Below are 12,896 nucleotides of genomic sequence, written 5' to 3' on the forward strand. Positions count from 1 at the left end.
TCTACCACTGTGGAGCTCAGGGAGGGTGTAGGAGACACAAGAATGGCTTAGCGTTTCAGTTTCTGGTGATGTGTTCCTGTACCTTTTTATAATGTAAAGACTGTATGGGTGAATAAGAAGTGTTTTGTTACTTCTTGTTTCAGGTAATTCTGGTCATTCAGAAACAATGGATCAACTACAACTACCTGAAGGATTTAGACCAGATTACAAACCGAAGTATGTATTAACATTTTAAATCTTTAAAATCTTCTCATGAGACGATAATATGAAAATAGAATGGGGACTTCTGTGCTGTTTCAACAGTTGATGTGGAAAAATATGAATTTTGCTTTATTTGAAAAGCTGATTATTATGATGATATTGGAGTCCAAACTGCAAGTAGTGAACTGTGTGATAGAATTTCAGAGGAAGACGTGGTTCATGTGCTTGCAGGGAAGACCTGCTGGTGTATAAATTTCAGTGTGAGGATTGTGGGTGTTTTCCCTCTATTACTTTTAAATGGATTAAGGAGTTGGCATTATAGCTCAGCACAACAAGCAAAGCATGAAGGAGGTCTGGGAGACTAAGAGTAATTTCATCTTTTACTATATTTGTATTTGGCTCTATCACTTCTTGATCTAGGAAGAAGTTAATAATTATTTACATGCTATGGACATGAGTCTTCAGGCTGTGTACAAAAAAACAAGATACCCATCCTAGGTGCTGATGGATTTTGTCATCACTAACCCGTGGTTCTTTTAGTTTATTCTTAACTATTTACATTGAAGACTATTGTTAAGGCCAAGATATGAAACTGGTTCAAACAAGAAAGTAACAAAGAACATAGCTAGCACAGAAAAGAGGTTAAAGAGTCCAAAGATCCAGAGAGATACTGGAGTTCTCACTTGAAAATTTATGAATCTATAGGATGACTGCTCAACATTAAAAGTATTATGCTGTCAGTAGGGAAATAATGAATTAGTAATATTCTGTTGTTTCAGGAATCCATATTCTGGAAGTATTAAGGAGATGCTGACAACATTTGGTACAGCAACGTATAAAGTGGGCTTGAAGGTTCATCCAAATGAAGAAGATCCACGTGTACCTGTAATGTGCTGGGGAAGCTGTGCTTACACAATACAGACCATAGGTACTACTGTAATCATTTTGCTCCTTTACGACATGGATTTCAGGATTTAGTTAAACGTACAGCATTAAAATGTTTTTGTATTTTCTTGTCTTCCCCAGAACGAATTCTATCTGATGAAGATAAGCCATTATTTGGCCATTTACCTTGTCGACAGGTAAGGATTAAATAGCAATTTCTTTCTCTATCAGGAGAAAAAGTGAATTGTGCTTCTTTAATGCAGAATGTCTAAATTTTAAGCTATAGTTCTGATAGTTTTCAAGATGTTACTGTCTAGTCAATCAGTATCTAATTATTAAAAAAATCTATTTTAAATTATTTTTTAAGCATACTGACAAAAATGATGTTCATTAGTGCGCAGCGGTTCAGTGAAGCCAAAGTTTCTCAGTGCAGCAGTCAAAATGAGAATACCAAGGTAACTTGTGTAAAATTGTATGAACATCATTATCTCTGTTGTGGACTTAAACACTCAGACTGCTCCCTCAAACTTCAGCTGAGGAGCCCAAAAAGACTGCTGTAAATCAGAAGGCATTTTTCATATTGAAGAATTTAGTTAACTGTGACAATCTCTCTTTTTCTTTGTGTTTAAAGGATGACTGCCTTAAATCATTAACAAGATTTGCAGCAGCTCACTGGACAGTCTCATCTCTTTCAGCTATACAGGGTCACTTTTGTACTCTCCTAGCATGTAAGTTTGCCACCTCATTCTTCTCCTTCTACCCCCACACAAAGATGAGAAAGATGCTTACAGACCAAGGGGCAGTATTTCTACCTGTGTACCCATGTATTTCATTGTACTGTTGAAAAAAATCTCTTAGTTTGCAGTTCCAACATGAATTTCAAGCAAATCATGTGAAGCTGTGTTGATTTTTATCCCAGGATTTTAGTTGCTACTTCTGGAAGCGTTCAAGAGTGAAGGAGGAGGAAGTGTGGTCTTTCACAAAAGAAAAGTTATATTTTGGGATTTAAAAAAATAGGAGAAAAAAAATATCTGGAATTTGGCCTACTGTGTAAGTCAGGTGAATATATGAGGCCTTTTTTAGAGGTTACAGGTGACTGACATTTCTGAAGTCAGACTTCTCTAAATAGCATAGGAAGTTTTTAATGATTAATAACGGTACTAAGAATTAAATAATTAAATTAGTTTGAATATCAGTGGGATTCCAGTGTCAAATTTTAAGTTCCGTAGTGGAGTAAATCTTTCCTAAGGGGTAGAATTGTAGTAAAGCTGAAGGATGAGGAACAGTAGTTACACACGGGGACTGCTCTGAAGGGGTATTAAAAGCTGGGCTACTTTGAGTGTTTACAGTCAGGTAGAGCAGGGAGATTTTTAATGTGCATTCCCACACTGAAATTACTGGTGAAACTGATGCCACCTACTTCAGCAAATGGTTGACAGTTTGGTGAGACAGAGCTTATTTCACATCAGTTTATAGTAGTAATGATTGAGCCCTTTTCTGTGGGAAGCAGAACAGGATGTTGCCAACTGGTTTGACTGGAACTTTGTAGCATGCAGTTCTACGTGGCTTGTTTTTTTATTTTTGTTGGTTTTGTTTTAAATCTGAGATTATATGTTTCTTTACAGCTCTATTTCCTTCCAGCAGTCCCTCTGTACAGTACATAATCTTTTGATCTGACAGTGTTCAATGAATTATTCATAAAGATTTTTTGAAAGACCCTTGTCAGGTTTTTCTTACAGAAGCCTGTTTAGAAATATGGATTGAGTTCCATAGTGTTATGCTTATGAAAGGAAAAACATCCAAAATCTGAGTGGTGATGAAATATTTGTTACTAGAAATAGTTGTAAAGCATCACAAATATTGAGCTGTTAATATTTTGGCCATCGGGCTTCAGTCTTCAACTAAGGTATTCTTTGATTATGAGATTCTTTTTTTTTCCACTGTAGCAGTGCTTTTATACCTTGCAACTTAATGCTTACAGCTGAATTATGGAACTGTTCTCACAGCTGCAGTTTCAGCTTTTTATATAATCAGTTTTTACTGCTCAGAGTAAGGATGTTTGTGGCCATTCCCATGTTGTTTTAAACAAGTCATGGCATTTTCAAGTCATTTTATTTATGCTTGCTTTTAAATTGAGGTACTTGGAATCTATTAAGTGTGTGGACTTCTGCTGTCATCTGGAGAGCTTCAGTTCACATTTCATGGTTACTGTAAGTGTTAGTGAGACAGAATAGCTAACTGTTAGCTCTTTCCTAATTAGAGATTAAGAAAAAAAAAAGAATTAAAGACTTAGCAGTGCGCTTTTTGAGTCTGTAAGTCAGTTGATTTAAATGAGGTGAGTCAGGGAGCTTTAAGCAAACTAGAAGCTTCCATTTGAATGGCTGTCTGACTGACAAGGATTAGTGTTTGGTTGAGTCTATTTGTGGTCAGAACTCAAAATGCTATGACAATTTCTGTCCCACTGGGAACATAGCAGTGAAGGAGAGGGCACTATCAACAGTAGTATTGGCAGCATTTAGTTGCAGTTGTTTTGCTTTTATGTCATTTCAATACAGTATATGAAAGTAAGCAAAAGTCTTGTACCGTTAGTGTTGAACAACTCTTAAGCTCACGTTTCTTGTTAAATATATATATATATATTTGTATGTTACATTTTTAAGCAGTTTAACCAAGGAGATTGATCTCATTTTGTAACTGACATAAGCTAAAATGTTATTATATTTAAATATTGAATTGGTAAATGTGTTTTTTTCTTTGAAATACTTAGCACTGGTGCCTAATGAAAAAAATGGAAACCTTCCGTGCATACTTGATATCGACATGTTTCATTTATTGGTAAGTGTTCCTTAATATATATTAACAGCATTGTGTTCCAGTAGGTAACACCATGTAAAAACTTCCTTGGAAACTTTAACTCTATGTGAGGAATCTTTCAAAAAAGTTCAACATTTTCAGCATATCCATAGTTACAATATTTCCTTATTTATCACTGATTTAGACCATTTAAGACTTTTTTCTTGCAGTTTGTTTCTCTAAATGCAAGTGGGGTAAGTGAGGAGAAATGTAAAATCTCTGGATGTTTTTAAGCAGAAAAAAAGATTGTCATCATTCTGTTAAGCAGTGGTTGGTTAATTGGCTTTAAAATTAGCCTAGTTGCATTATAAACAGAGAAAACTGGAAGATTTAGAAAGGAAATAATACATCTGCTTTTTCTTTCCCAGGTCAGCTTGGTGCTCTCTTTCCCTGCCATACATTGTCAGGATTTTTCAGGGATTAGTCTTGGCACTGGAGATCTTCGCCTGTTTCATCTTGTCACAATGGCACACATAATACAAATTTTACTTACCTCATCGACAGGTAATGCCACTTTCTTTCAGTTTTTACTGAAATGATTATTCAAATCTGCACTTAGAAAACACATCAGTAACTAATGGTAAATGTATGCCGCTTGCTGTGGCAAAATAAAATTGCTGATGCTCTTTTTCCTTCCATTGAAAATACTGATAACTCATGAAAATTCACCCTTCTGTCTTTATTACTTACGTTAGAGACTTGTTTGTAGCCTAGCTCGTTGTGAACCCTGCTCTCCAGCTAATATAGTTGTGCCCAGAAATGCTTACTGCAGAAACAGCTTAAATTTTATGTGATGTCTAAATTGCAGTTAGTGCATAAGGACTCAGTGCCTCTTCTAGCAAGAGGAACTGGGAAAGGTATAGTATAAGAAAAGCAACAAAAAACAACTCCAAGCAATTACCATAAAAACAAAAGCAGTCAAGCAAGTTTCCTTGCTTGACACCTCAGTGGAATTAACAGCAGTATATTATTAGGATATAAGATAAGCTGCAGAAAACATGACTGTCATGTGGTATTCTCTTTAAAGAGTTGTCCACTGGAATATTTCACTTAGTTTTAACCTTATTCTTGCTATACGAGTTATAGAAGTAACTTCTTTTGTTTCTTTGCTTGTCAGAAGAGAATGGCATGGATCAAGAGAACACTAGCAGTGAAGAAGAAGTAGCTGTGCTTACGCTGTATAAATTTCTTTGCCAGTGTACAGGAAGGTATGGCAGTCTTTCCATGTCTGAGTAAACGTGTTAGAATCTGAAATACCTATGCAGTTTCCCTTAATTAAGTGTCCAACTTAGTCACCTTTTCTTGAATCTGTTGTAGCGTTGTTCTTAGTGTTGATGTAAACACTACATTTACTGACTTCAGTTTAAACAAGCTTTATTTAATAGGAAATGTGATTGAAGACTTGCTAAATACAGCTTTCAAACTGCAAAGCCTTTTTTTTTGTTGTTCTCTTAAGTGCCTTGAAAGAAATTTCCTCAGGATGGCACCTGTGGAGGAATCTAAAAGCTGGAATCATGCCTTTTCTGAGATGTTCTGCTATGTTCTTTCATTACTTAAATGGAGTCCCAGCACCCTCAGAACTTCAAGGTACAGTGCACTTAACACTTTGTATTAAGTCAGCGTTCCGAAAGACACAAATATGTATACATATGCATACAAGTATGTGAGGAAATTTGCTTGTTATTGCTGGCAGATTTCCAACATTGCTGTCTGCTGCATTTACCTGTATTCTTTCATACTTCAGACCACACTTCGGTGTGGAACAACACATTTTTGTTTTTAGTTTTCTTTCTTTTCTTTTTGTAGAATCATAGAATTAGTCAGGTTGGAAAAGAGCTCGAAGATCATCAAGTCCAACCACAGCCTAACCATAGTACCCTAACTCTAACAACCCTCTGCTAAATCCTATCTCTGAGCACCACATCCAAACGACTCTTAAACACACCAGGGACGGCAACTCAACTGTGACTTCTTAAGATAGCTGTTGTTTCAGGCTGTATTTCATTTATCATAGATGTAATTTAAGGAAGATTATTATGAGAATCTCGCTTTTTTCCTTTTTAACAGTGAATGGAACAAACCAGTTTGAACACTTATGTAGCTATCTTTGCTTGCCAAACAACCTCACCTGCCTTTTTCAAGAAAATAATGAGATTATGAACACCTTGGTAGAAAGGTAAGCTTCATTTTTATGCTTACGTTAATATAGATTTCTACACAAACACAGTTCTGTAATTAATTCTCCAAGGGGTCCATATGTGAAAGTGGAAGTTAATCAGGTTTTTAGGAGCGTTTATGAAAGAAATGTTTTTGAAAAGTTGTTTTGGTTGTGGATTGAGAACTATATTATGAAATGTAAATCAATGCATAGATATAACATGGCGTGCGTTATCTAGGGAAGTCAGAATCTTTTTCCTTTGTGCTTTCTTGCAGTTGGTGCGGTAACAGTGAGGTAAAGAGATATCTAGAAGGCAAGAGGCATGCTATCAGGTAATGGTGTGGAGAAATATTAAGCATACACAACAAGCTTTGAGGTTGCAGTTTTCTCTCAGTGTTGTTTTTTTTTTTTTTTCCTAGAAGGCGTTTCTAAGAACATAAAAGCAGCCCTGTGTTATTCAATGGCAAAGAGTTGAAGGGTTGAGCAAAGAAATTTCAGAATGTTGCGAGTGAAATATTGCTTATATTGATAGATTTTGATGTGAAAGTAAAACTTGACGGTTCTGTTTAGGCTGATCTGCAGTAGAAAGAGCCTGTGGCTTTTCTTCTTGAATTTTCTAAAGTTTTATACTTCTGCAAATACATGCACTTAACTTTTATTGCAAGACTCAAAATCTTTAGTTATATCCTGAAATAATACATATTTTTCAGTTAAATGAACACTTAGTGGAAAAAAACCAACAACTTTTCACACACACGTTTCTGTTTGCTAAGCGATTATATTTAATGCTCTCTGAATTCCGAGTATAGCGGACTTAGATTGGAGTGTTTACTTTATGAAGAATGAGTAAAAATAAAGATCTGTTTCACTTAAATGGTCATCAGTGATAATTATAAGTCAATATTAGGTTCCCTGTGCTGTCAGTAAAAGCAGTGTCATTTAGTGTTTGAATAGCAGAGAGGAGGAAAACTTTAAAAAAAAAAAAAAATTATTGGCAGATGCTGTTTAAATTATCTGGGAAAATATGAATTATCTTGAAATCGCTGTGTATTGCTTCTTAAACCTCCAGTGGTTCATTTGATTGTTTCATTCCAGCTATGCAAGAGAATCCAATAAGTTAATAGACCTTCCGGACGACTACAGCTGCCTCATTAACCAAGCTTCTAATTTCTCGTAAGTTGTATGCAATTATAGTGAGAACCCCTAAAGTCTTCTGCTGCTTTTGATGAACTGGAGAACATCCAATCTAAAAGTCTCACATAAACTGTTCATGGAATCACAAAGTTAATAGCGGTTACTGGTTGTCATCTTTTCCAGCAAAAACACTGTATTTCAGTGAAATGGAAATTGCAGGCATCTGTGTAACTATTAACTGTATAAGCATTAAATAAAAAACCTTTGGATTATTTTTTTAATGACATAGGGAGCATAAATACAACGTAATTTTATTTCTTTTTGCTTAACAAAAGGTGTCCAAAATCAGGTGGTGACAAAAGCAGAGCTCCAACATTGTGCCTTGTGTGTGGGACCATGCTGTGTTCTCAGAGTTACTGTTGTCAGACTGAGTTAGAAGGGGAAGATGTTGGAGCCTGTACTGCACATACATACAGCTGTGGTTCTGGAGTGGGCATATTCCTTAGGTAAGGAACTGTGTGCTGCTGAGTGCTTCTGCTTATCCTGCTGGGCTAGGTGATGCGTGGACATGAAATGAATGGTTCTGTAAACGAGCTGGTGGGGTGAATAGACTGGAGTGTATTCATCTTCCTTATATTTTGTATGTTTGGGGGTCACTTCTTTGGAAAAACAGGAAGTAGGAATTTCACCTTGAAGTAGATTTCTCTGTTTATTTTCACTCAAGTACTAAGAAACAAGGTGAATTCCTTGACTGCTTCTTTTGTTGCTGTTGAAAACATTAGAATATGTTTTAGTTGGCTTCCTGCAGAGTTAATTTACAATTCTCTTGGCAGTTGGATAATAACATTGCCATAATTATGTTGTTACATGCATGCAAGGAAAGGTTAGATAATATCTATTTTCACTATGGCAAAGGTTAGTGAGATGTGATGTTGTTTTATTTTCTTGTGGTTGTGTGGATTAATTTACAGGCTGTGGGTGATGTGATGTGACTTACTAAGGAGTTACAGCAGGAAGAGCATAAGATTGTTGGTCTAAAAAAATAAATGCCTTTAATAATCTGCACATGCAGGTTATGCAGAATGAAAGTTGTTGAGAATTGGATAAAATAGAATCTGTGAAAGTATGAGGAATTTTATGTCTAAAAATCAACACCTAAAATCTTCTCTGCGTTTCTCTCTAGAGTACGAGAATGTCAGGTGCTCTTTTTAGCTGGCAAAACAAAGGGCTGCTTTTATCCTCCTCCTTACCTTGATGACTACGGAGAGACAGACCAGGGACTGCGGTAAATACTTTTGTAAATAACATTTAAAGACAGGAATTCTGCAGTTATGAACAGTTTTGAGGTCTAAAAACTGTAATTTATAGCATCTTTGTGGCTGCTTAGACAGTAGGGCTGCTCTGAAAGTAGTGCCTCCTATTTTATGATGTTGTCCCTCAACATCAGAAGAGGATGCTGGTGGTATGGCAGTAGAGGGTGAACCTTCCCACCAGTAATCTGTTACGTTTTGTTGCCATGCAACAGAGGGTGCAGTCTGACAAAATGGCATCTGAGATGGAAGTGCATATGAAGCAAAGGTGTGTCACTGAATTCCTTCACGTGGAAAAAGTGGCATCCACTGACAGCCATCAATGCTTGTTGAATGCTTGGGAGACAATGGATGTGAGCACAGGGAGGCAGTGGGTGGTGCTTTTCATCAGTTGCAATGGCAGTGTGAAAGACAAGCTACATTCTGGACAAGGCTGGAGGTGACGGTGTCCTGGGTTGCATCATTGCAAGTGATGTCACCACCATCAGCTGGAGTAAAGACAGCAGTCCATGGGGTGGCGACATGTGGTTTTCCGTCTTAGAAGAAGTTCAAGATGCAGCCTGCAGCGGATAAAGTGATGTGCACTAACTTTAAGGATAGGATGGAGGCAATCCTTCCAGATTTCTGTGAAACCAGACAAATATTAACTCTGATTGCTACACTGACTAAGCTGAAGGCTGGAACTTCTAGAGTCAAACCGGAGAAGATGACAGCCTTTCTTGAAGGATGCGGAACACATTGCCAGTCATGGATGGACTGTCCTACCACACCCACCATGTAATCTCAGTTTGATGTCTTCTATCTCCCATCTGTTTGGGCTGAGGAAAGACAGTTTGTGTGGACAACAGTTTCCAAACAATGACACCATCATAGCAGCTGTAGAACAACAGATCACCTCCACTGGTGTGGATTTTTACAAGTATGGCATGCAGGCTTGTTCATTGCTGGCAAAAATACATAGCCAGGGGTGGTGATTATGTTGAAAAATAGTATTTTATAGCTGAGAATTTGCTCTATCAAACAGTGTTAATGTAAGTGTTGTAGATTCCATAGAAACTAATAGGAGGCATTACTTTTGGAGCAACCAACATATGTGTATAGAGTATTTGTACCATCTGTGTTATTTTAATACTAAGTGAAGCTGTTAGGAGATGACGTTAATGTGGTAATCTTGTCTTCTGTCTCTGTTTCGTATGGGAATAGGCCGGGGCCTTTGTGTTGTTAAAACTCTGTTTCTGATATGTGTCAGAATCATGGAATGTGAGCTGGGTCAGCACAGAGGGGCTGCTGAAAAGCTCTGTATTCAGAGCACTGTTACCTGCACTGAGTGGCAAGATGAGGAGGGAACCCTTGGGTGATCAGCTGAGAGATCAGACCAGATAGCGCTCCGGTTTACTCATAAAGTCACTGCCGGTTTGCTCTGGTGGGGGAACAATGTTAAAGGGTAGTCTCAGTGTTCTGCATTGCACTTGGAGTGTTTGCGCTTGGTTGCAGTGGTTTATCATATCTGAAAAGCATTCTCTCTTTTTCAGGCGTGGGAATCCCTTACATCTGTGCAAAGAACGCTTTAAAAAGATACAAAAACTCTGGCAGCAGCACGGCATCACGGAGGAAATTGGACACGCACAGGAAGCAAATCAGACGCTAGTTGGCATCGATTGGCAGCATTTATAATGGTCATCTGCTGAAGACTGGAACTTGATTAAGACTTTTGTAATTCAATAAGCTTTTTCAAAGGAGGGATTAGGAGGAAAAAAAAGAAAAAAAGGTCTGAGAAAACTAAATAAACCCAGTCCTTTTATTTAATCTTTGTTTTACATTGTATTTCATAAAGATACCAGTTAACAATAACCGAGTAAACTTTGTATGTAAGCAAGTTTTATTAGTCATATAATTTGCACTGTGCTTCCTTCACAGAAACCTCTTGGGTTTATAAACCTGGGCAAACGAACTTGAGTTTCTGATTGAAAAGAATGACTCTTTTTGGAAGTCTGACTATGATATTTCTTACAAACTACCAGAGGAAATAGACTGCTGAAACGGAAACCAGATAGAGCACAATCACGGATTGTGTCGTGCCCCTTGCTAGTAATCTGAGCCGTTTTATTTATTATTCTGCATTTTAATACCTAAGCTGTGTGTACATGCAATGGAATGAAGTAAGGAAGCAAATAATGTAGCAAATGGATGTTTCTGTCTGCATCGGTGGATAATTCAATCTTACACTTGGCGTACCTGAAATGATTTTGTTATTTGTACTCTTGCAGCTTTCTTGCTTCTGGTTGTTTTTAACTAGAAAAAACAGGAAAAAAAAACCCAACAAACCCCAAACCCTAACACTAGCTGTATCAGTAAAATAACTTAATTTAAAGCTTTTTCCAGAGCATTGCACTCCTTAGAATTATGTAGTTTGTAATTTGAATTTAGCTGGGAAACCCTTCCACGTCAGTTCTGTGATTGGTTATTGCTATTCAAGGGTTGACATTTGTGCTTTAGAAGATATTTTAAGATAACGGCGATGTGTAAAAATGCCATGGGAGCTGATTTTGTTGATTTGCAGAAGCACAGAGGAATATCCTTCATTTCTGTTAAGAGTCAACTGTCACGGTGCAGATCCTACCTAGACTTTGTTGCGGATGAGCTGAGTGGCTTCTTCTGACATTGAAGGGCCGCAATCACACTGCCCACGTTTTTGCCTCTGTTCATTTTTTTTTGTTGTACCATCAAGTATATTTACTTTTGGCTTGATTTAAAGCTCTGTAAAGATGTTTGCATATAGTATATTTTATAAATATATTCTATAACTGCGCAGATTTGCACTTGATACAAGGGTGCCTGAAGGCAGTGAGTTTTCTAGTTGTATGTAATTAGACCGCCAAGGTGTCTCTAAAAAGTGACATAATACTTTATTGATTTAAAATAAAATCCATTACCCTTCTCTCTCCTATCTTTTGACGAATAGTAATAACTTACGTAGTTCCGCTCCTTAATAACTGTATTTTCCTTAATAAATCTTACCTTCTGACTGTATCTTCAGCCCAGACGAGCAGTCCCCTTACTGTCTGCAGTATCTTCAGTTCCACTTGGCGTCACTCTGGATTGTTTCTATTTTTACAGATCTAATGCTTCAGATAACTTTTGTATATTCACGGTGTATGGGGCGATTTTCACGTTCGGTAACAGTATTGAGTGAAGATGCAAAATAAATAAACTTGGCCAACGTTGATTCCCTGTTCTTGAAAACAGCACAGGCTGCTCTCATCTCTACTATGTCTCATGTCATCCTGTATCCGTCCTTGTCACCTCTATTGCAGAACCATGCAGAAGTAGCACATAGAAAAGGGCTCTTGTGCTTCATCTCTGCTGTCTCCCTACTTAAGGGGGGTAAACACATCAACAGTTTTCTGAGCATTGGTACTTCTTCGCATCTCTTATTTGTTTGCATGCATTAATTGTAAAAATAGTTTGGTTTAACGGTTCGGTATCAGGGGAATCATTTCTGTAATAAATCAGGTATAACTTTAATATTTGCAGATTACACAGTCTGGAATGTGTTCTGTGTCTGAGGAGGGAAACAAGCCCAACCAGCTCCAAATAAAACCCAACAAGGAAAAAAATGCACAAAATCCCCAAACCAGAAACCATCACAACAGAAAACAAAAGGAAAGTGAAGGTATCAGCTGGTTTTAGTGCTGTTGTTACATAAATAACATCTAAACTGCTGGTAGAGTTTTGCTGAGCTTGTTCCTTCACGCGTGTCACCTTGTTAATCATCAGCTAACAAAGGACTGGATATGCAACATCTGCAATTCCCCAGCTCCAAATGTAAGATGATTATATTATTAGTGTCGTATGCTTTGGTCAGCTAAACCTTTCCTGACCTCTACCAAAAAGTCTAATAATCTTTTAAAAGGATTGTAACTTATATTTTATACAGGGGGTGTGTGAGAGTTTGGGTTTGCAGCAGTGATGGGTTCAGGCCTTATTTTCCTTGCTAGCATTGCTAATGACCCGTACTGTGAAGGATTCAGTGTTGCTGTGCTCTGTGTCTTTAGGACAGTGGATGTCAGTGGCCTGGGTGCATAGGTGTTCAGTTCTGAGCTTGTGCTGCTGCTCCAAAGCTGTGCTGGCTCTTAGGCTCTGGCCTGGCACCTCACTTCAGTGCATTTTACTGTGTGCCATCTTTCTTGGTGGTTGTTTAGAAGCTGGATGCTCAATCTACTGTGAAAGTAAGGAAACACAGGAACAGGCGTGGAATACATAGCACACTATAGCCTCACTTTTCTTTCTCTTGTGACCAAAGTGCCGATCAGTCTCTAATAGAGCTGTACTATGGCCTTTTTGGAGCTCAGGTT

General features: G+C 37.6%; 1 protein-coding gene across 5 annotated transcripts in view; it reads left to right on the forward strand.

Annotated features, from left to right (window-relative positions):
* Positions 1–11,767, forward strand: part of UBR2 (ubiquitin protein ligase E3 component n-recognin 2) — a 46,379-nt gene extending 34,612 nt beyond the window's left edge. For 4 of the 5 annotated variants that reach the window (XM_015857390.3, XM_015857389.3, XM_085543020.1 and 1 more), the window contains 14 exons: positions 144–216; positions 981–1,129; positions 1,228–1,283; positions 1,718–1,814; positions 3,854–3,921; positions 4,308–4,443; positions 5,057–5,147; positions 5,396–5,526; positions 6,007–6,115; positions 6,373–6,429; positions 7,193–7,270; positions 7,567–7,737; positions 8,415–8,516; positions 10,074–11,767. In XM_015857390.3, coding sequence (XP_015712876.2) covers positions 144–216; positions 981–1,129; positions 1,228–1,283; positions 1,718–1,814; positions 3,854–3,921; positions 4,308–4,443; positions 5,057–5,147; positions 5,396–5,526; positions 6,007–6,115; positions 6,373–6,429; positions 7,193–7,270; positions 7,567–7,737; positions 8,415–8,516; positions 10,074–10,215 — 1,460 coding nt within the window. In that variant the 3' untranslated portion in view covers positions 10,216–11,767. The remainder of the gene's footprint in view (positions 1–143; positions 217–980; positions 1,130–1,227; positions 1,284–1,717; positions 1,815–3,853; positions 3,922–4,307; positions 4,444–5,056; positions 5,148–5,395; positions 5,527–6,006; positions 6,116–6,372; positions 6,430–7,192; positions 7,271–7,566; positions 7,738–8,414; positions 8,517–10,073) is intronic. The other variant, XM_015857391.3, reaches the window with a different exon arrangement.
* Positions 11,768–12,896: the final 1,129 nt, after the last annotated feature.

This window comes from Coturnix japonica, chromosome 3 (assembly GCF_054131305.1).
Source record: "Coturnix japonica strain WE chromosome 3, WE-NBRP24, whole genome shotgun sequence".
Classification (NCBI taxonomy): domain Eukaryota; kingdom Metazoa; phylum Chordata; class Aves; order Galliformes; family Phasianidae; genus Coturnix; species Coturnix japonica.